A 23105-nucleotide genomic window follows, 5' to 3' on the forward strand; every position below is an offset into this window, starting at 1 on the left:
ATTCACGCCAAGTTGGCTTTCAACCAACAACGGCACGCGCCAGTTCCAGCGACTAAATATAAAATTGCTTCATACAGAGGCCGACCTGCCTTTTCATCACAACTTGGCAGCGAGTAATTTGAATCACAAGAGTTATGGGGCCGGGGTTTATTGACCCGCATTGTTCCAGGTTAGTGACGGGAAACGGCACGCGCTGCAGTTCTAATAAATTACTTACAGTAGACGCCGAGGTGCCTTTTGATCACAACTTGGCAGCGTGGGATTTGAATCACAAGAGTTTTGGGGGCTGGGTTTATTGACCCACATTGTCTGAGGAGAGTGAAGGGAAACGGCACGCGCTGCAGTTCTAGTAAAGTGCCTACATTAGCATTGATTGCACACGGGATTTGTTCCATTAGTCTCGCACTAAGCAGTCCTTTCTGTCTGTGTTGGATCAAAGCGCGATGGCTATTGGAATTGTCATTTTCCTATCGGCTTGTGTGCTTTTTCTGGGCTTTTGGATCAGGTGTTCTAACTTCAGTTTTATGCGATCTATTTTTGGATCTACAGAGGACCAGTTACTTCTTCCAGTTCAAGAAGACGTGCGAGAAGAATGTGAAATATATCACGGTGAGGAACGTATCACTGTTGCGAATGTCTAAAGAAAACAGCCATCCTGGCCACGATGAATGGATAGTGATCAAATTAGAGCATTAACCTGTACATTTAGTTATAAATTTCAAGATTGGATAATTTCCCCATTTTAAAATCACCTTGACAGTAACTAGACAGCGATGATGAATCTGCATTAAGTGGTCCCTATTTCCTCCCTCTTTTTTTAATGTTCTTTTCAACATGACTGGCATGAATTAATTTGTATTTCTCTTTCTCTCGCAGATAAGTATCGAGGGATCCCAGAGGAAATCTAACGGAACTTGACGTAGCATCGTAAAAAAGGAAGAGAAAAACTCACTAATATGTATTGGACAGAAAAATGAAGCTTTCTCACATAAGTTTTTACTAGATACCAACAACTGAATAAAGAAACATGTTCCTCTCGAGAACTCAGTGAAAATGGTTATTATGGACGAGTCAATATCTGTCGCTCATCGATCAGAAGTACAGAAATTTCATCTATTTCATCAATTGGATCAGTGTCTTCTCATTGTTCGTTGTCCATGCGTAGCTTTGTAATATTGTTTATAAACTTTTAATATGAAATGTAATTTTATTCAGTTTTCAAGTCAAGAATAGAATTTAAGCAATGCATGATTGACAGCCCACAAAGTGTTTCTGACGCATCACCGCTCGCACTGGCGCATACGTAGCAAAACAGACTCACTGTTACAAATAAGTTAATCACGGGTGAAAATAATTAGTTTACACAAATTCTTTGTTAATTTACACTGGGAATGTATCCACTGACTTAATTAATAGCTTGTGAAAATAGGGTCTAGTGAATTAGACTGAGACTACTTACTTAAACATAGTTCATATATATACTATCAATTGAGTGGGATAAGCGATACTGAGTTTTCAGTTGTGAGATGATAAAGGTTTGTAATACGTAAATCCCATATGCTGACTCATAGGATAGCTCACTTCTAATTCAAGGTAAGTAATTTTGTTCGCTTCAACGTTTAAACGTCCGGAAAAGGTAGTCCCTAACGAGATTTGTTGACATATGAATTTGATTAGAAAAAAAATTGTAGTTTTAAAAACGGCTTCGACGCAATTATCACTGTAAAGATTAGATAATACGTGATATCGTAAAACTCTAAAATTACAACCATTTACAACAATTATTAGCCTTTCCTACGTAAAAATGTGCATGGATGTCCTAACAGTTTTGATAACTGAATCACGAAAAGCAAGAGAATATATATCAAACAGGTTATAATCTCTTGTTGAAAGATAAATTACCAATATCCAATGCACCCCCAGAAGACCAAAAATACACAAACTAAAGGCATACACCAATCATAACATTAACTCGCAAACTGCTTTCTTACGGATTTAAGTAGCACGCCAAAATTCCCGCTTTCGATCATCCTGTGGACCTATTTGCCAATTGTCCGTCAGTTTGAATGATAGAATTGAGAAATCGAATCTCGTCCAAAACCGGCCTTATGTACCGGCTTCCACAAAACGGAAAAAATGCCACTGCCTCATTTACCGAGAAAAAAAATGAGAAAAATAACTATCCTATCAAGATATAAACATGAATGTCAATCTACTTAGGCAAAGGGTGTTCGTTTGTCTTTGACTTTCAGGATATAGAAGGCAAATGCAAGTTAGAGATGTGAGCGGTACATTCTTAAAACGCTTAGAAATGTTTTCACAACACAAAGTAAACAATTTGCTTGCAAATAAATAGACAATTGAACATTTAAATCAATCAATAAATAGGGTTTCTAGTTTTATCCGCTCCAGAAGAAAGTCTCAATGTATCTTTCCGGAGGGCAAATGAAAAAGTCACTCGATTATTAAACTAAAAGATGACGAGGGAAAAACGTTAAAGTTACACCTGCCTGTAGAATTAAGGGCTACCGTTTAAAATCAAATAGCTGCAACGTCTCCACAAAGGCTTGGTACAATCTGAGAATTCAGTAATTAACAATTATTCCACGAGCGCGCGTTGGATATGAGATGATAGATAGCCAACGAGGCGCGTAGCGCCTCGTTGGCTATAATCATCTCATATCCAACAAGCGCGAGTGGAATAATTGTTTTATTAAAAACACTCCCAAGAAATTATTATTTTGTAAGAAGAAACTGGATTTTTTAGCTCCCTTTTGATTTTAAGCTGGCGCGTACGCTTACCATATTTGTAGATTATGGTATATTGGCTGATATACCATAATGGCTAAGCCAATAAAAAGTCTTGAATTGCATTATCCAATGATCCAGTTTTTAATAATAAATGATAACCAATGGCAATTGTTTCATTAGCAAATGACCTTCCAAATGTAACTTATGACGGTTGATAGCTGTCCGCCGGATCTACGCGTGTGTGCGTGTGTGCAATTATTTTTGCTAGGGGTTAGCTTTTTTTTTTTGCATTTCCGAGCAGCCTCACAACTTTGCTGCGAACCACATTGTCCAAGTGTAGTGAACAGGAAACGACGGTACGCGCTGCAGAGCTGCAGTTATTTTTTCTTCTAACAGCACCGCCAATAAAATGCCTACACAAGCACTGGCACACGCGATTTGCTCCATTTGTCTTGCACTAGCAGTCCTTTCTGTGTTGGATCAAAGCGAGATGGCTATTGGAATGGCTGGTTTCCTATCGGCTTGTGTGCTTTTTCTGTGCTTTTGGATCTGGTGGACATGTTCTAACTTCAGTTTTTTTGCGATCTATTTTTGGATCTACCAAGGGCTTACCGTCACCGTTACCTCTTCCAGATCAAGAAGACGCGCGAGAAGGATGTGAAATATATCACGGTAAGGAATGCAAACAGCCATCCTGGCCATGATGAATGGATAGTGATCAGATTGGTAAGATGAATCGGTTACTTTTTTACTGAAAAATGAGGACGTGCGGATGAGGCGCTAAGCAGCTGACGGTGAGAGAACTTGTACTTATTTAATTGGTGTTGAAGTGCAAAGACATTCAAAACCCTTGTCATCCAGCTCAGTTAACCGGCGCAACTAATAGAGAATTTAAAGATCGAATGAATTAATCACTTTAACAGCAACGTGAAGAGCGGTTGAGGCCTTGAGCTGCTGCTGTGGAAGAACTTGTACATACTTAAATAGTGATGCTAACATGCTAAGGTATTAAAACCCATGTCACCCGCTCAGTTAACTGGTGCAACTACTAAAGAATTTCAAGATCGGGTACTTCTTTTAAATCACTTAACAGCAACAAGGCAGCCATACTGAGTGAATCTGCGTAAAGCGGTTCTTATTTCAAATTCTTCATCCTTTCTAGTGTTCTTTTCAATATGACTGCATGGCATGAATTGTATTTCTCGCTCTCTCTCTCGCAGATAAGTATCGAGGGATCCCGGAGGAAATCTAACGGAACTTAACGTAGCCGGCATCATCGTAAAGAAGGAAGAGAAAAACTCGCTAGTATTGGACAGAAAAACGGAACTTTCTTAAACAATTTTTATGAGATACCAACTACTGAACAAAGAAATAACTTCCCTTCGAGAACTCAGTGTGCAACTGGTTATCACAGATGGGTCAAAATCTGCCGCTCATCGATCAGAATGGGAGAAATCTCATCTATTTCATCGATTCCATCGGTGTCTTATCTCGTTTTCAATGCGTAGCTAGGCAATATTTGTTATTCCGTTTCCAAGTCAAGAATAGAAGTTAAGTGATGCTTAACACCTCCGCAGCAATTTGGCAGATCCACAGCAAAATAGTCTGTTACAAATAAGATGATCAAATTTTCATCTTTTTCACTGACTCGATCCGTGTCTCATTATTGTTCGTTGTCAGTGCGTAGCTGTGTAATATTGTTTATTACCTTAATATAAAATCAAATACAATTTTATTTTGTGAAAAACAACAAGAAATATCCTTTAAGAAAAACATATATGCAAATCTTCTCAAGCAAAGGGTGTCCGATTGTTCCTGACTTTCAGGAAAGAGAAGACATGTCTCTGAGACGTGAGCGGTGCAGACCAGGGCCCTGATGTTAAAAGCAATTTTTTATGGCGCATTTCAACCGCTAAATATTCGCTAAAATGCCCAAATTTTAACATATGTATGCTAAAGCTACAAAGAAAGATATTTTATACATGCAACAGGCTTTAAGAAATTGTATTCAATTCTGACAGTCGTCACCATAGGAGTTTCCTAAGTAATTCCACTCTTTATTTCCCGATAAACGCGATTCAGGTCAAGTATATGTCTAAAAGGAACCTAATTGATAAAATACTGTTCATTCCTTTAAGAAAAAAAAAAAAAGAGTTCTATAATTCGTGTTAAGAAACGTTTTCCTGACCACTCCGAAATTGCCGCTTGTTTACAATTCATTTTTGAGCGGTTGCGGTTTTCACGATCTGTTTCCGGTTGCTCCCAGTCCCAAGCATCATGAATTTCGTGCTAAATATTGAAACCTTCTATCGCTGTTTCAGTACTTACAAGACAGTGACACTTTTTTGGAACATTCCATAGATATAATTAAAAGAGTTTCTTCTCATGATATGATGTTTCTTGAAAGACTTGCTTCCTTGCGCTCTATGTACATGTATAACTATGCATGTCTACCGCGCGGTTTATGCTTCTCTCGCCCTTCTCAAAAGGAAAAAGAAAAGATGTAATTATTACTAAGGCAATACATCACCTAAGAAACACAAAGCCTCCTGACCAAATAAAGAAAATCCGTAAGAATGTCCATTCTCGTAAAGCTTGGACTGCAACAATAAACGTTCTTCGGAAAAAGTATGAAAAGGGAAATAACAGATTAGTGCGAGGCAGCTTGCAAGCCAACTCGAACAGAACTTTATGTGTGATTTCGACTAGTCGTAAATAATGAATCAGGTTTGAGGACCCCCAAAGCTAAGGCCTGACGAAAGAGATCGCAATGGTTTCATTCATTTTTTCCTGTTGATTTTCCTTTTTAAGTAAACTTGCATCGGTAGTTGTTTAGGCTTCCGTGACTACCGTCCGAAGTTCCATTGGGCCATTGCATCAGGCGATGGAACGATATGAGCCCGCGATGCCATGCACTACATTTCTAAATCCGTCTTATCCTTCTAAGATGGAGGCGAAGAATTGTCAGGAAAGGATACTTTCGCGGGTATTTCACGTATCTCTAACGACAGGGATTGTCCTTATTCTAATGCTTAAAGATACAGGTAACCAAGCTTGATTCTCTCTATAACTAGCGTAGACATTCCCTCGCGTATTTGAATATATCATGTAAATTTAACGACATACTTTTTTTCAGAACTTAGAAGAGCTTGTTTTGATGGGAACTTGTTGCATGTTGCCGCGTTCATGTCGCTTTGTTTCATCGGTTTTATTTTCTACTTTGTGGCAAGTTGTATGGATCCTGGTTTTGCTGAAATAAGTGACGAAAAAAGTATAATGGTTTCTTTTGAGGTAAGATCTACAGTCTCAATCGACACAAAATACTCAGAAAGCGAAAGTAAACAAAGGCAGTTCTATAGTTTTTGAGTACACAGAGCTGAATTTCACTATTTGCTCGAATTTTATAATTATATATCAGTATTTTCCTGTTGTAGACTAGGTATGGCATGCCCTTAATTTAATTAGATGAGTCTATCTTTGTGATTGGAAACAAATTGTTGAGAAAATCCCTATCGAAAGTGAAAACGTTAACATACTGTTCACAGTCACTGACATAAATGCTTACATTTACCAAACTACACCAGCGTGGGGAAAAGCATGAAGAGAAAAGGCAACGTACTAAATTTATAGGTTATTCTTAGCATGTCGTTTCCAGTTTAAGATTCTTGGAAATCCCATAAAGAAGCAGTTTCTCCTATTCAGTAAGGACTGAGCCGAATACGCTCTCGAAGGAAAAAATCTATAACATATAACACAGTCTTTCTGCTTATCGACTAACAGTCTCACATTGGTCTTATTATTGTAAGTGGTCAGCTAGCCATGGAAAGCCTCTATTTGATACAAGGTTTTTAATTCCCTAGTTGTTATAAATAAGGTCATGATGGAACAAAATGGAACTAAAATGAGATCAAATCAATCATGTTTTGATATTTCATTGTGTTGGTCAGTCAACAATTGATCATGGAATTCCTTGTTTTTTGTTGTGGGTTTCTTTTTTTTCAGTTTCATTAATTACCAAACTCAGTGAAATTGATTTAACCCTTCAACTCCCATAAGTGACCAAGACATAATTTTTCTTTACAATATCAATAAAATATTCAGCATACAAGAGATGTGAATAAAGAAAAACATCAATATTTGAGGATTATCAATTGATCCAATTACGAATTCTCAGAACTAACAATATAAAAATTGAATGGCAGATAGATAGGAGAATCACTGATGAGGTTTTGGTAAAGAAAGAGATAAGTATTTCGCTTTTGTTGAGATCAGATCTCTTACAAGTTTTGATGCTGCTTGGCTGTAATGTTGCAAGCGCTGTTTTGTTGATTAATGGTGAGGTCAGTGATGTTGGTGATGGGGATGTGGCATTTCTTTAGAACTTAGACATTATCATCTTTTCACTAAAATCAAGAACCGCCTCTTCAGTAGTCTTAATAGTCATATAAGGCAGACTTCATATGTTTGATTGTTCTTGAGTTTGTTTGGTTTTTCCATTCACCCCACATTTATTTCTGTACCCTGACTAGATCAAGATGGTTCACCATAATTCCTTGATAATCACTTTATGCATGTACAGAAAACCCATCTACAAGTCTGAAATGGCCTAGAGTTATTATAATTAAACATGATGTTGATATTACATTTACCATCACATGTACCAGTACATACGTGTATGTAAGGGGAATCTATTTAACAAGATAGAGTCACTTTCAAATTGGACAGGGAATCTATGTAGCAAGAGTCAAATGCCACTCCTCTATTCCCTGTGTCAAGTCTGCTCTTTGTGTGCTTTGATTCTGCTTCAGATTTGCAAACTTTAATTGAGACTCTTTCATTGTTGGAACAGGGTACTCATAAATATATGGAATGCAGCAGGTTTTCTGTTTTGCGCGTGAGACAAACTTAATGTTGTGCAACACTACCTTTTAGTGTCATTATACAACCTCTAGTTCTAATCTCAATGCTAAAAATTGTGCTTTACCAGTAGCAGGGCTCGACACTAACTTTTCAACTTACTAGCCAAGTGGCTATAGTGACATCTTAGATGTTACAACAAGTTCAGTTTGTTACTAGCCAAAGTGGCCAGTGGAAATCCAAAACCACTAGCCATGCAAGACTGAATTTTTACTAGCTGTCTATTTTTACTTGTTTTTAATGGAGGCACTTGATGAGTCTTGAATTTTACCATTTATCACCCCCTTTACAATGGATCCATTTTGTTAACTATAATGATTGGAGTCAGGGATGTCCTTGGGCTAGTAACAGTGAAGTTTATATTGCTTTCCCATGACTCATTATTTGATAAACCCATAACAGTTTTGCAATTCATATTTTAGAAAGCAGAACATGAGTCAGAGAGCCAGTCAGATGGAGAAGAAGGTACAGAAGAATCCTGTAAAATTTTAGCTACTCCTTCTTTTGGAGGTGCTAGATTGCGGCGTTGTGGATACTGTGCAATATTACAGCCACTGCGGGCCAAACATTGTGAGGACTGTGGCCGTTGTGTGCGGAGATATGATCACCACTGTCCCTGGCTTGGAAATTGTGTGGGGGAAAGAAACCATAGATTTTTTTGGTGCTTTCTTCTGACTCAGTGTGTTCTAATTGCATGGGCCACTGAAATAACATGGTAAGAATCAATAATTTTTACTCTTTTCAATATGGCTGGTGATTTCTCAGAAAACCTTTCCTCAAATGTTCCTATCCAATGTTTAAAAAATTGCACAAAAAAGATAGGTTACCATGCTTGTTGAAGAAATATGATGGGTCAATCTTACTGCACTGCCACTAATCACACAGATCATTTCATTAGTTTATGGGACATTTTGCTTGCTTGAAGCAAGGGTTTTCAAGCAACACTTGAAAAAAACTTTAAAGGTAAAACTTGAAATGGAACTATTTGATAATTATATAATTTGTGGAAAAATTACAAGGCTTTACTTTGCATCATTGAGTACTGGGCTTTGTGAACACCTTTAGCTATTATTTATTACATCTTTTTCTCCCTTCAACGAATTCTTTTATTTCTCCTATTAAAAGACGATGATTTGTACATCAAAATTATGCAACAAAAAATTTTGGTCACCAGGCTTGTTCAAGAGCTAAAGATTATGGTACCTCCTAACCTGGTCCATTGATTGAAAAACAATACGGTGTGCTCAGAATGTACACACTTATTGACCTAATTAAGTGATTTTTATGGGTAGTACAGGATGTGCAATGCAATACTGAAGAATCATGGTGACCTTAAAATGACCATAAACATGACACTATGATTATGAATATATGCCAACAGTGGGGGAGCTTCAATATTTCCCTAATATGGTTTTGCAGAGAAGGAAGTATGGTGCATAACAAATGCCCATGATATTTGTGGCAGTCTGAGGAGAATGAATAGTGAAAGATGTGATGGTGGAGTGGTCTAAGAGGAATAGAATCAGGCATTGCCTGGAAGCCAAGTGGCCCATCAGGCTGGGGACTAACTACAGTTTCCTTAGTATGAAGTGACTAGGAGTATTTCTACTCCCCCCCGGATGGGATGGGATGCTAGTCAGTGTTAATGCTAGCAGGGTTGCCCTCAGCATTAAATTCACTGGTTCCCATTTAAACACCTGGGTGGAGAGAGGCAGTGTGAGAGTAAAGTGCCCTGCTTAAGAACACAACGCAATGCTCCTGTCCAGAGCCGAAACCCACACCACTCAATCTGGAGTGGAGCACACTAATCATATGGCCTCTGTGCCTCTCACAGTTGGGCTCCTGATGATAGTATAAATAGATGAGGGATGAGCTGATAGAATGGCTTTTTAAGAAAGGATCTCTTGTTTTGTTTTCTCCGTAGGTATTCTTTTGTGTACAAGAAAGAGTGGTTAGCTTGGTTCCTTGCAAATGTTTTCCTGATTTTTGCAATGTTTGTGCTGGGTCTTACTTTTATTGTAGTTTTTCTTTTATTCTGCTGCCATTCCTATTTAATGGTGACTGCTCAGACTACCTGGGAGTATATGTCTCGATCAAGAATTTCATACTTGAAGACTCTCAGTGAAGATGTGAATCCATTTGATCAAGGAGTATTTTGTAATGTGTACAGTTTCCTGTGTAGATGCAGAGTGCAAAAATGGGAAGTACTGCTGCGACAGAGAGATCGCTGGGCTTAGAGCCTATTTGATATCGACTATAAATTTTTGTAATTTATTCTAATCTAAATTAGGAATTTTTATTTTTGCCAGTTTAATTTGTACTTTTCCTTTCTAATATCTCATCACTATAAACCACATGTTGTTACATGCATACTTTTAAAAGAACACTCAAAGGTGCAACCATGGTTTCCATGGCTAGCAGAAAAGAATTTGCCACTAAATTTGTAGTTATAGTTGCTAATTTGGCAAAATGTGAATGGTTGTGAAATACCAAGCTGAAAAAATTTTTTCTTCTCAATGATCATAGCCTAAATGTGAACTAAAGACAAAAGTCTTCATGGAGGATGACATAATTTGGCACAAAATGTTCCTTCTGGTGTTTCTGTTTCTTTTTTTTTTATTTTGCTGGACATTAAAACTTTACTTTTGGCAATCACTTCATGATTTTAGCTCACCAAATGGTGATTTTAAAACAGTTGATCCACAAGCCCTGAAAGGACACTACAGTACATTAATTCATAATGAACAGAAGTGATAAAAATGCAGCTCAGCAATTTAGATATGATATCCACTGAAGAAGTTATTATGATGAACAAACTTATCCAAAGGAGGGACTTATTTTGAAAGAACACCAACTTCTCCAATCTATGGCACCAGAAAATGTATAGACAGTACAAGAAAGAATGAATCACTACGACTTGGATGTTAAAGGTTTCTAGACATTTGCCATGTCTATCAATAACCATAAAACCATTATAGTAAAGTTTATTTTCATACAGGTCACATATCTTGCATTATGTATGTTTTGCATTTATGTAACATGATATTCACTTGTGTCAATATTTAATTTCTTGAATAGACATTATGCAGTTTCAGAAAATACCTGTAATGTTGTCCATGTTACACTAAAGACATTTGTTTATGTGACAAGGTCCCATAGGGTTCTATTTACAGGTATTTTCTGTATTGCTCATTTTGCTGATATCTGATATGTTAACTAGAGGGTAGTAGGTGCATAACATGTCTGATTCTAAAATTGACTTACCCAACCTCTTAACTTCCTGAAAAGGAATTTCTCTTTACAATATTAATACATTATCATGCAGAAAGGTGATGAGAAGAAGAAGAAATAATTTAGGGAGATTGCTTAACTGAAAACCAAGTATTCACGGCCAGAATTTTGTAAACTCTATGACAGATTGTGTAAAGAATTGATATTCATATCATGGGAAATCAAGGGTCTAGGGTCCGTTTCTTGAACGTCCTGGTAACTTGACAGGCCCGTAAAGCTGTTCTGTTTTCAATCAAGATGGGGAATTCAACAGTTTTGAAAATGATGCAATAAAATGATCAGCTAAAGAAATGAAAAGGACTGGTTTGGGTGCCAGAACCTGCTTTCCTATCCTTTAAATTTTGATTTTAAAACATGGCTACGGCCTGTTAAGTTACCAGGACCTTCAAGAAACAGGCCTCAGGTGCTTGCAAAGTCAAGATTCAGTAAAGCCTTCAACTTTCAGAAGTAATCAGCTTATGAATTTCATTCCAGCAGAAAAGTGATAAGAATATTATAACTTATTGATGTAACGCTAAATTCTTGTAATTTACTTGTGGGGAAATGTACAGCATCTAGAGGGGAGATCTTTGGAGGTAAAGGGTTCATTATGTTGCTAAGCAACAGTATAGGACATTGATGGTGTTTTACTAGTTATTTCTTTGTTGGGAAAATGTAACTTGATATAAAATACTGAACTGTTTAGCAAGTTCGGCCATGGGTGACTTTTATCAGTTATTGACACTAGAAAGGGTTAAACAAATGTCTCAAGAGTAATTGTACATAGGAATATGTTGCCAAGTAGTGAAACAAGTTCAAATTGTGAATGATAGCCTCAATAATGTACCTCATAACCCATTCTGAGGGTTTTAAAAAGCCATGAACAATGTTTGTTGACGAGGTGTTTTGTGTGACATATACAATAAAGTTCAGTTTCCTAGAGAACCTGATCAATAAATTTTCTTAGATATTTTATTGCAGTTAATTGGTAATTGCTTGATCATGCTGCATGAAACATACTTTCTCAGCAGTTATGTCTCCTGTATCTTCACTCATGCGGTTATAGCAAAGGACGTCAAAGAATCCACATGCTGCTCTTAAAGAGTAGGGCCTAAAGCTCCTGGTCCCGGTTGTTTAAAGGTTGGACGACGCCATCCACCGCATAAATCTGTATACATTGGATAGCGCAGTAAGTTTTGCCATCACTTATCCGCTGGATGACCAGTCATTCATTCAGCACCTTTGTGCCATGACTCATATAAAGCTGAACGAGGAACAAGAGCTCGTACGTTTTTTGGCACAACCCATCGGCTGGTCTATTCAGCGAAAAACCCCCTTCTGTAGCAGATGGTATCATTCTTCAGATTTAGGTTTTACTGTGAACTGTTTGTGCCGCTACGCCGACCATCGGCCGACATTTTTAGGGAATTTACGCCGCCAGTCTGCAAAATCGTCACATTCACGTAATCTGAGAACGGAAGCACTGAGCAAAAATTATCCTAGTTTGAACTCAACGCCCTTTCCCACATTTTATGCTAAGTACGATTAAGACAAAGAGTCATTTGGGCAAACGCCAGGGGTATACGTGTGAAAGAAGTTTTCTGTTTTCGTGACTGGTAAAAAATTAATACAACTACGTGGGAGGACTCTCCGGCGTTCCTTCTTCAGTGGATTTCGTAACTAGCATAGCTTTCTTCGTTTACGCCCTCGCCCTTAACGACTCTCAACGTTCCTTCTAGAGTAGGTTTCGTAACTAGCATAGCTTTCTTCGTTTACGCCCTCGCCCTTAACAACTCAACGTTCCTTCTAGAGTAGGTTTCGTAACTAGCATAGCTTTCTTCGTTTACGCCCTCGCCCTTAACGACTCTCAACGTTCCTTCTAGAGTAGGTTTCGTAACTAGCATAGCTTTCTTCGTTTACGCCCTCGCCTTTAACGACTCTCAACGTTCCTTCTAGAGTAGGTTTCGTAACTAGCATAGCTTTCTTCGTTTACGCTCTCGCCCTTAACGACTCTCAACGTTCCTTCTAGAGTAGGTTTCATAACTAGCATAGCTTTCTTCGTTTACGCCCTTGGAGTGCAAATTGAAAAAGGAAGCTCCTTAGATAACCTTTCCAGTGGAGACCTAGCGGGTTTGACCGCATGGCCGTGACACTGCTACAATCACAAGGATTGTCAGGGTCTTCCTTGTAAAGCTAACAAAAACCTTCTTTTGTAAAAATTAAAGGGGCTATCCAGAATAACGACAGCCACCTATCAAAGGCTAACTTTAAACTAAAACTGAGTTATTGGTTTCTTAAGAATGTCGAAAAGGTTATTTTAAGGTAAATATCTGCGAGGGTTCTAACTGATGTGAGCGAGGCTCAGACAATCTTGAATCGCAGTGGGTTAGTCCGCAAATCACGCTGCTTAACTATCATCCACCCACGTTTTCAGTATGAACAGAATATTGAACGCGAAAGTTTGTAAACGTGAGCATCACAAACATTCCGTTTCGTTTTAATTTCAAAAATGTTCTTAGCCTGATTTCAATGATCATTTTCGATCTTTTCCATCGTAAGGAGTTCCATAAATGGTCAGTAAACCGAGTCTCTGCATGTGGACTAAAATGGCTTTGATTGTCTGTTGTAGACACTTCTGGATGAGCTGCCTCCTCTGATAAACCAACTGCGTCCAGAGAACTTCAACTTTCTAATTGGCCACCCAAGCTACTGCAGCTCTTCTGCCTCGATTGAAAGCGGCAAGGCATATGAGTGACTAGGATTTCTCTCTTAATGAGTTTAAGACAAGTCTTCTTCCCGTGCTTAGCTATAAGCTCTTCCGAGTCCGGTCCTTAATCCTCTTCCGTGGGATGATTCGGCTGGAACAGCGACTGATTATGAAGCCTACCTCCCCCAAACACCCCTCTTCGTTCGCCCCCCCCCCCCTCCCCCTCGCCCTTCAATAGGGTTCCCCGCCTGATAACCACATTTTACTCACGGTAAGCCGATGCGGAGCCACATTATAGTTTTTACACCGTTTAATTACATGCATAAACAAATAAATTTGGCCGTCCCGTTATTGTAGGCAGTCCCACTGTAGTGAGTCTGACTGCGACCAGTGAAGCGTATAGACTAATCAATTACGAAAGCCCAGTTACTCCCTCGGGTCATTGTGGTTATGATGTGGTTATTTAATATCGTTCAACTGGACGTCAACTGAATTCCAATTTGATGGTACACGAACTTACCGTGTGGAGCTGTAACGACAGCGTAAGCAGAGATCAAACTGAGTCAGGCTAAATCGAGAAAGATTTAAAGCATGAAAGCTTCGGAGGAGAGGTAGGCAATTCCGCGGTTCATTTCATAACATTCGGCGTATATCATTTTCGCTCTGAGCTTTGCTACAATGACGCCACGGCATTCATTCAGTTACAGTAGTCTCGTTAGGGGAAAGTGAGAGGGTTTTTTTATCATTCCAGTCAAGATGTCAATACTGTGAATCTTCTCTTCCAAATCAGTGCTAGAAGAGAACGGTATTTGTCTAGAGTATGGTCAATTTCTCTTCGGAGTTAGATAGCTTCATTACCTATTGTCCAATCATCTTTTTTTTGCGCGTTTGTCTGCAATACTTGTGTTCAAACAACAACAAACATACGTCTCATAACCGCAGTTCACTCATATGTTTCATATGTTTGTTGTTGTTTGATTTATCATCTACGGGTTTATATCGAATTAATTTGATGGCCTGCTCCCAGTTGGCTTGTTAGCTCAATTGGTAGAGCGCTGCACTAGTATCGCAGAGGTCAGTGGTTCGAATCCCGTACAGGCCTGAAAATTTTTTCAGGTCTGATATTCACTATTGCTCAAATAGTGCTTTACTGCGAAGGATCGTGCTCATATACGTAATACTTGTGTTATATGAATAGATAAATAGGTCGGTATTAAAATTCACAGTCCCAAGAGTACAGAGCTGAAGGTCAAAATAATAGCAGCTTACCTAATTAATCTAAAGAGCTTCTCTGAAGACTCTTTCTGCTTGACCCATCCAGTGATTAGGAAGGAAAACTTTACAAAAAAAAAAAAATTGGTAAATAATTTTAGGATTGTATTAATCATATCTACTGAAGATTTTGTATAATTTTCAAAATATCTCTCATAATTCAGAAACAAACGAACTGATACGTGCAATTTTCCCGGAACTGTCGAAGATGCCAAATCTTTCTGTCATCAAATTACCGAGTAAAGCCGGATAACTCACGACAGTTCACAAAGGTCAAACGAAGTCAAGTAAATATAGCTTCACACACACAAAAAAACGCGATCTCTTACCCGGCCGAAAACCAGTACACGTTGCGATTGAACAACTTACGGGAACAACAACTTTCGGGAACAACTTGATGTACCTTAGTCTCCTTCGCAGCCGTTTTTAGGCTCGTCACGCAACGCTCCTCCCCACGTGGGGAGGAGCGTTGCGTGACGAGCCTAAAAACGGCTGCGAAGGAGACTAGATGTACCTCGTCTAATCACGCTTGTCCCGGCGTAAAGTTCTATTTTGCCAGAAGACATGAATCTTTCAATATTAGACTTTGTATGGCAAGCAGAACTTTATCTGACATCAGAAGTCCGAGGCAATCCTTTTTCCGTTGACTAACTGACTGAAAGCGAGGCTTGACTAGAAAGTAACTGATGACTTGACAAAGTAATTGATGACTTAGGTGGAAATCTTATTAAGATCTTGTAAGATCTTACAAGAATCTTGTAAGATTCTTATTAAGATTAAGATCTTAATAAGATCTTGTTTAACTCTTAAGATCTTAAAAAATCTTGGTAAAAATCTTGTAAGATCTTAAGAGGATCTTACAAGATCTTATCCAAAGAAATCAATATTCAACATTCTAAGATCTTAAAAAATATCTTGTAAGATCTTAAGAGAATCTTACAAGATCTTATCAGAAAAAAAATCAGTATCCAACTTGCTAAGATCTTAAAAGATCTTAATTATAATCTTGTAAGATCTTAAAATAAATCTTACAAGATCTTGTCAAATTTAGTCAATGTGTAGCATTTTAAGATCTTAAAAGATCTTGATAAAATCTTGTAAGATCTTAAAGAAACCTTACAGGATCTTGTCATCAAAAGTCAGTTTGCAGCATTCTATTGATAAAAAAAATGACAAGATCTCAGAAAATTATTAATTAAGGTACAACACTCTTATATCTATTAAAAACAATGTTAAGACAATGTTACAAGATCTTGTCAAAAAAGTTAGCTTTTAATGATATTTCATGTAAGTAAATACTAATACTAATAACAACAATCACTTTATTTGAGTCTCAAGGCTATTTATTTGAGCATGAGTGCTCTACTAATTTGGGAGACTACAAATCAACTTAAAGCAGAACAAATCAACTGAAATATTGTTTTTTTTTTATGTGAGGGGAAAACCGGAGTACGCGAAGAAATACAGATCTAGTGCATTTGAACTTCAATTTTAAAATCGTCAACGCAAATCGACAACGATCGCTTTGAAAACGTACAGTTCAACAAATCACGGTATACGCCGCCATTTTGTTGGGCAGGCAAAACATTGGGAGGCGCGGCTACCAAGCCTCGTACGTTAACTGTAAAAATTTGACTCGTGACTCGGATGCAAGCTACATTTCCTTAATTTTCTTCCTGTCAGATGAATCTCTGGTCTTCAAATTTTCAGAAATTTTAGGTAAGTATATAGCCGAAGTATGTACGAAATTTGAGCTGCCTGAGATCGATCTTTCTTGCGATTTTTTTACTTTTTATGGAGGTGACATATGCAAATCAACCACGTGAAAGAGTGTCAAACATCAAAGAGAAAATGTTCAAGCATGTTTTCTACATTTTTGCTCGTCATATTCCATTTTTTGATTATGTAAGTGTTACTTATACTTTTTTTAATCTCAGGCGCGTTTATGTCGACTGCCAAGCCAAAAACAGCTCGCTGTTGCGTTGGTGGTTGTAACGACGATAGATATCCGACAAAATGATGTTCGATCCGTTTCTTTAAATTTACCACAGCCAAGAATAAACACCAGAAATGGAAAGATGCTATAGTCCCAGGATTAAGCGGTATGATTTTTCACCTGGAAATGGGACTTTTGTCTGTGCGAACCACTTTGTAGATGGACAGCCTACTAGAGAATATCCCAACCCTACACTTTTTTTGTCTGTACTGAAAAACAAGTTCGACAAGACTCCTCAAAAAAGAAGATTACTGGATAAAGAGGCAAGCACATCCGCATCTAATGATTCTTTAGGGGACAATGTTGAAATGGATTTTGGCACTGAGCCTCTGCCAGAGGTTCCCGAAGATAAAGAGACTGAGTTAGAGGTTGTTGAACCAGAGGATGTACATAATGAGCCCTCGCCACAAGTTCCACTTTTTTACCAGTAGTTTGAAGACCTCTGACGTCAAGATAATCTTTTAATGTACCAACAGACAAGTCAAGGAAATCGTCATAAGTCTCCATTCTATTGTTTATTTGTTTTCTCTTTTATTCAAACTAGAATTCTGTTATTGATTTTTGTTTTAGCCCAAGTACGAAATTCAAGGTGCTAGTAGTGTGAGTGATGTTGGTGAGACCTGGAGTTGGAAGCTCCCCCACAGCATCCTTGGTAGGTGTCATGCACTGCAATGGTTGTTTTGATTATGGCATGAGGGCTCAATTTTAGCAATAGCCTGAGACGCAGTCACCTGAGTTCAGCTTTACATCTACAATAATTAGAGACCTTAAGATCAACATCAACGAAAATATCACCTCAAAATATAACTTTGCACTATTGTAAGTCTTTCGTGGTTATTCCATCTTATTCATGTTGTCTAATGTGGACGAAGTATCTTAAAAATGAATTAGTGCCAGCAGTTTCACAGTAAGAATAGATAATAAAAGATAGGCATTTTTATGGGAACGTTGCCCTTAAAACCTCAAATTTGGTGATTCCATGTCGTTTTTATGCACAGTACCAAAAATATATGAGCAGCACATGCAGCAAGGTTATTTTCAACTTTTAACCAATCATACTACTGTTTGGAGGCATTTTCTTCACCATCACCATTGTAGATCTTAAGGTCCCTATTGAAACTTCTTGGAAATGAGATAGTCACTAATGACACATTTTTTTTTCTTTTAGATGCACAATGAGGTTAAACTTCTTGCCATTCCCTCTGGTGGGGACCTGAAGAAATATGAGTTTAAGGTGTTTTCACAGCTTTTTACAACAGAAGAAATGGCTGCTGGAATTCTTGAGCCAGCAAGAGAAAAAGCAACGGGGAAGGAAGTGCTGGACCCCCACAGGACAAGTCTTTGAAGAAGTAATTAATTTCTTTTTAGTTTCACAACATTGTGTAATCACCTAAGAAAATATATTCTCTTAGCTTGTGTTTAGGATCATTGAAGAGGAGTTCCCTTTACAGAATTTGACATTATTTAAAAAGATAATTAACAATTATTCCACGAGCGTGCATTGGATATGAGATGATAGATAGCCAACAAGGCGCGTAGCGCCGAGTTGGCTATAATCATCTCATATCCAACAAGCGCGAGTGGATTAACTGTTTTATTAAAAACGTTAAATTAAATGAAATTTTATTCAATTTTTAGTTCCCTTTTAATTTTAATCTGACACATACGCTTGCCATATTTGTAGATTATGGTATATTGGCTGATATACCATAATGGCTAAGCCAATAAAAAGTCTTGAATTGCATTATCCAATGATCTAGTTTTAAATAATAACCATTATTAAAAACGGGATCATTGGATAATGCAATTCAAGACTTTTTATTGGCTTAGCCATTATGGTAGGTGAGCCAATATACCATAATCTAATATCTGTACATTGTAACATCCGGTTTCTTCTTACAAAATAAAGTCGAGAAGATTTGTCTAATATCTTGGGGGCATTTTTTTTTTTTAAATAAAACAATTATTCCACTCGTGCTTGTCGGATATGAGATGATTATAGCCAACGAGGCGCGTAGCACCGAGTTGGCTATCTATCATCTCATATCCAATGCGTGCTCGTGGAATAATTGTTAATAGTTAAAGACTAGTTAAATGTAGAATTGAAATGTGAATGTATAATAGCTAACATAGAAAAGCCTAACTTAAATAGGAACATAGTTAATTTTTATACTTGTCTGTGACATTGATATCTTTTTCATCACAGTAAATAGGTTCCAGTGTTACTGTTACCATTCAGGGTTCGTACACTTTTGACCTGTTAAAATTCCATGATTTTCTATAACTTTTTCCATGACCTTTTGAAAGATTCCAAGACTAGAATGCAGTGTGAAAGAATGTTTGCAAACATTCTCACAATGTGTGCTTCTGTTTATTTCTAATGAAATTAAATCTGATTTTTGGACTCATCAGTTAACTTTTCAACTTTGGGTCTTATTGCCTTTCACTCATAGAGAGCATATTGATTTTCCATGACTTTCCATGACCCACACCTAAATTGCATGACTTTCCAGGCCTGGAAAATGAAATTTTGAAATTCCATGACCTGTACGAACCCTGCCATTATTACAAAGATCATATTACATTGAGCATCCTCTTGAACATTAACCTCCTAAATGTTCTCGAATTTTATAAATGAATGAAATTATTTTGCATCTTTATTCATGCAGGAGCCATAACAGAAAAGTTTGGAGAGGTTCCATTCTAGAAGAAGTGGGGCCAGATATGGCAGTCTTTAAACCAAAAGTGTTTAGATTCCAAAAGGAAACTTAAAAGTGATGAGAATGTTACTGAAACCTAAAAAGTCACAACAATAATAAGTAGTATTCTTAGATTTTTAGGTCACTGTGAGTCCAACATTCACATCACTTTTGAGTTTCCAAACTTCTAATTCTAAAAATGTATTGTTAAAGGGAAACTCCACCTTGACTCGAATGAACAATTTAAAATTGTACAAAATAATATTTGCAATTGTTTCAGAAAAAAAAAGAATTTAGAACAACTTATTTTCACTTTTAAATTTCCCAGGTGCCACTATCTTGAATGATTGTGACGTGCCATGGTTGCAGTTATTGTTTTCACAAAAGGGCTTTTGTTTGAAACAAGAGAGCAACTGTTGCCCATCACAGTTATTCAAGATGGTGGCATCCGCGAAATTTAAAAACCAAAACAAGCGTTTTTGAAATTCGTTTATTTTGGGTCCCAATTCTTTCATTGCAAAAAAGTTTGAACAGTTCTGATTGCGAACAATATGTTCTGTAGTTTAAAGTTATTGTCCTGTTTTAGTGGAGGTTCCCTATAGGTAAAGAGTGGTACATTAGATTTTTTGGAGCCTAACAATAATTTGTTGCAGCTTTTTTTAATTATGCATTTGAATTAGTCTCTTTTAAATAATATTAATCTTACCTTCATACTTTTTAGTAAAACAAGTGGTAATTTTTTTTCCATTAATGAAATTTGGAATACCATTATTATGTTGCAAAGAGGTGCATCGCCCTTTAATTTTACTTGGGAACAATTTAGTAGTGTCCTTGTTTTCTGAGTTTCAAACTTGTATAAATAGTTCATTGCTTTGTAATTAAAATAGGATTTCTGTTTTAATAAAATATTGTTCTAAAGTTTTTTCTGCTCTTTCTATTTTGGTAACATTGTTTTTTAGCAGAAATGAGAAATATTTTGATGAGATCTGAGTAAGATCTAGGTAAGATCTCATATTATCAAGATCTTGTGAGAATCTTGGTAAGGTCTTGTAAGATCTTACAAGAATCTTGGTAAGATCCTCTAAGATCTTACAAGAATCTTAGTAAGATCTGGTAAGATCTTGGTAAGATCTTTGTAAGATCTTGGTAAGATCTTTGTAAGATCTTGGTAAGATCTTGGTAAGATCTTGGTAAGATCTTTGTAAGATCTTGGTAAGATCTTGGTAAGATCTTGGTAAGATCTTGGTAAGATCTTAGTAAGATCTTGGTAAGATCTTGGTAAGATCTTGTAAGATCTTGTAAGATCTTGGTAAGATCTTGGTAAGATCTTGTAAGATCTTGGTAAGATCTTGGTAAGATCTTGGAGCATTTTCCTAAGATCTTGTAAGATCTTGTAAGAATCTTGTAAGAATCTTGTAAGAATCTTGTAAGAATCTTGTAAGAATCTTGTAAGAATCTTGTAAGAATCTTGTAAGAATCTTAATTAAGAAGTAAGATAAGATCTTAGTAAGAATCTTATTAAGAATCTTACTAAGATCTTAATAAGATTTCCACCTGGGTAGAAAGTAACTAATTGAAAGGGTACCGGTTAAACATCATGAGTGTCTATGCTATCAGAATATGATAGTGTCTATTTATCTACTTCTAGCCCTCAGTCAGTTTTTGTAAATGTTATCTGGCGGAAAAGCGAGAGCCTACGAATAAATGTGTTTCTATCCCATTTTTTTGTAAAGAACAGATGAAAAAAAATGCGCAGTATTCGAGAGGAGTCCTTCCCTAGTTTGTCTGGTACGACCAAGCTAACTAGAGTGCCTTTTGCCTCAAAACTGAAATGAAAGTATTAGAAATAAAACAAGAGAAACGAAAAAAATCATAGTAGTGTCTCGTCACTATTCGAAAGGGACCAAAAATGAACCTCTCATTATCGTAACAGGCACTTTAGAGTCCATCTTGACTAAATGATAGTCCTTGCATCACATGAGTTCTGCTGAAATTCGTGAGATGCCGTATAAAAACTGTACTCACCGACATTTAATAAACAACATCCACAAAAAACAAAAGAAAGTCACCGGCTTTACTGGCGGTATTAAATCAAAGTACTAAAAGTAGATTATAAAAATGGCACACATTACAGTCCTGTACGTTACTTCATCTAAAAAAGAGAACAACTGTCTCCAGTTTATGTGTGCGTACGTATGTAAGAGTGCCAATCAAGTTTTAAGATATGAGATGCTGAGAGCATTATAAAACTCTCTTCATCTGTCAATTTCATCATAAAGTTTGATTTAAGCTTACGTTAGTCTCAGCGGGAAACTTTTCCCTCTTTTACTTTTACTTAAGAAAATTTTTCTTCTCACTGAAATTGATCCCATCGGAGCTATAAAGAAACTTTAAAAACTTCACGTCTAAACCGCAAAGAGAGGAGTAGGGGTAATCAAATATAGTGGAAAGAGGTATCAGTCACTTCATGATGGTAAAATTTTCTAGGACTTCTGCACTGACTTATTCACTAATTCGTCTTGCTTGGAAACTGCCATCCGACAACTGACCACTGATTCAAAAGCAGCATAGTGTTAGCATAAAGTAAGTGTGCAAAAGGAGCAAATAAAAACCTAACGCTTGCGTGAGATTGTAAGGGAATAAGCGCCAGATTATCTCACGCAGAACAAATAAACAATAAAGATCCATGGCAATGACCAAGCCAATTTGGAAAAGCGCAAATAAATTTAACGCTTAATTAAGCAACAACCCGCCATTTTACAAAAGAGTGTCCCGCCCTCAATGACGTCAATGTAAATACGAAAGATCATGTTCGTGTGGGAAGATTCATGAATAAGTAATAGGTCATTCGAGTCACTGTAGAGTCGCTCATGTTTGCTACGTCCGGTGACATTTCGTTTCAACAAAAACAATTACAGTTTTCTTTTTTTTGTGGTACTAGAATAGTCAGCCAGATTGGATAAGTCACGAGGAAAGGTAAGCCCTGCCCCTGTTCGGGGTAAGTGGCTCCAACGCGGGCTTTCAAGGTAAGTGAACGTTTCTTGGCGTGATTTTACTCATGCCACCACACTATCGGCACTCTGCATCGCCGGTAACTACGCGATCAAAACAACTTCTAATGCGGATGCCGTTATCATCTCAACCACAATTAATCAGCTGTACTTTAATCGGCTAAATCAATCCGTATGCTGAATTGTTTCTTTTTTTTTTTAACTGTCGAACCTGCTTCTAAACAAGCAACCTACCGATTAGATGTTAGTGTATTGATTCAGGTATTCGCAACGCGCACTAGTTATATCAAATCCTTCAGAAAATGAAGTCTCAGTGAGAGATTTCAAAACAATTTTAACCTCACTTTGGATTTAATTTAAACTGTTACTGAAATGTTTTGCTGAGGATTAGAGATTTTGAAAGCGCAATTGCGACTTTTAAAAAAGCGCGTGGGAAAATCTGATGTTTTGCAAAGTCAAACGCGATAGGACATTTTGAGCGG

The 23105-nt window shown here is 37.3% G+C and overlaps 2 protein-coding genes and 2 long non-coding RNA genes across 10 annotated transcripts in view; all 4 read left to right on the forward strand.

Moving 5' to 3' along the window:
- The first annotated feature begins 311 nt into the window (after positions 1-311).
- LOC148733352 (uncharacterized) lies at positions 312-1248 on the forward strand. Its single transcript, XR_016000862.1, has 2 exons — positions 312-609; positions 877-1248. It is a non-coding gene; the product is annotated as an uncharacterized LOC148733352 (long non-coding RNA).
- Positions 1249-5639: 4391 nt separating this feature from the next.
- On the forward strand, positions 5640-11913 carry LOC111335912 (palmitoyltransferase ZDHHC12-A). The gene is made up of 4 exons (XM_022941908.2): positions 5640-5795; positions 5888-6042; positions 8091-8383; positions 9593-11913. The coding sequence occupies exons 1-4, from the start codon at positions 5657-5659 to the stop codon at positions 9903-9905; spliced, it is 900 nt and encodes a 299-aa protein (XP_022797643.2). The 5' UTR covers positions 5640-5656; the 3' UTR covers positions 9906-11913.
- Positions 11914-14101: 2188 nt separating this feature from the next.
- The window catches only part of LOC111335911 (uncharacterized), a 21626-nt gene continuing 12622 nt past the window's right edge, over positions 14102-23105 (forward strand). Inside the window, exon 1 of one of the 2 annotated variants that reach the window (XM_088757361.1) lies at positions 14102-14256. In XM_088757361.1, the coding sequence (XP_088613487.1) occupies positions 14237-14256 (20 nt within the window). In that variant the 5' untranslated portion in view covers positions 14102-14236. Of the gene's footprint in view, positions 14257-22446; positions 22639-23105 lie in introns of those variants that run through there. The other variant, XM_088757362.1, reaches the window with a different exon arrangement.
- On the forward strand, positions 16134-20534 carry LOC148733353 (uncharacterized). 6 transcript variants are annotated; one of them, XR_016000137.1, is made up of 5 exons: positions 16134-16636; positions 16969-17176; positions 17484-17565; positions 18082-18262; positions 19583-20534. It is a non-coding gene; the product is annotated as an uncharacterized LOC148733353 (long non-coding RNA). The 6 variants fall into 6 exon arrangements; XR_016000135.1 differs by having other exon boundaries at positions 16139-16636; positions 16855-17176; XR_016000139.1 differs by having other exon boundaries at positions 16153-16636; positions 16969-17019.

Source organism: Stylophora pistillata, chromosome 4 (genome assembly GCF_964205215.1).
Source record: "Stylophora pistillata chromosome 4, jaStyPist1.2, whole genome shotgun sequence".
NCBI classification, from domain to species: domain Eukaryota; kingdom Metazoa; phylum Cnidaria; class Anthozoa; order Scleractinia; family Pocilloporidae; genus Stylophora; species Stylophora pistillata.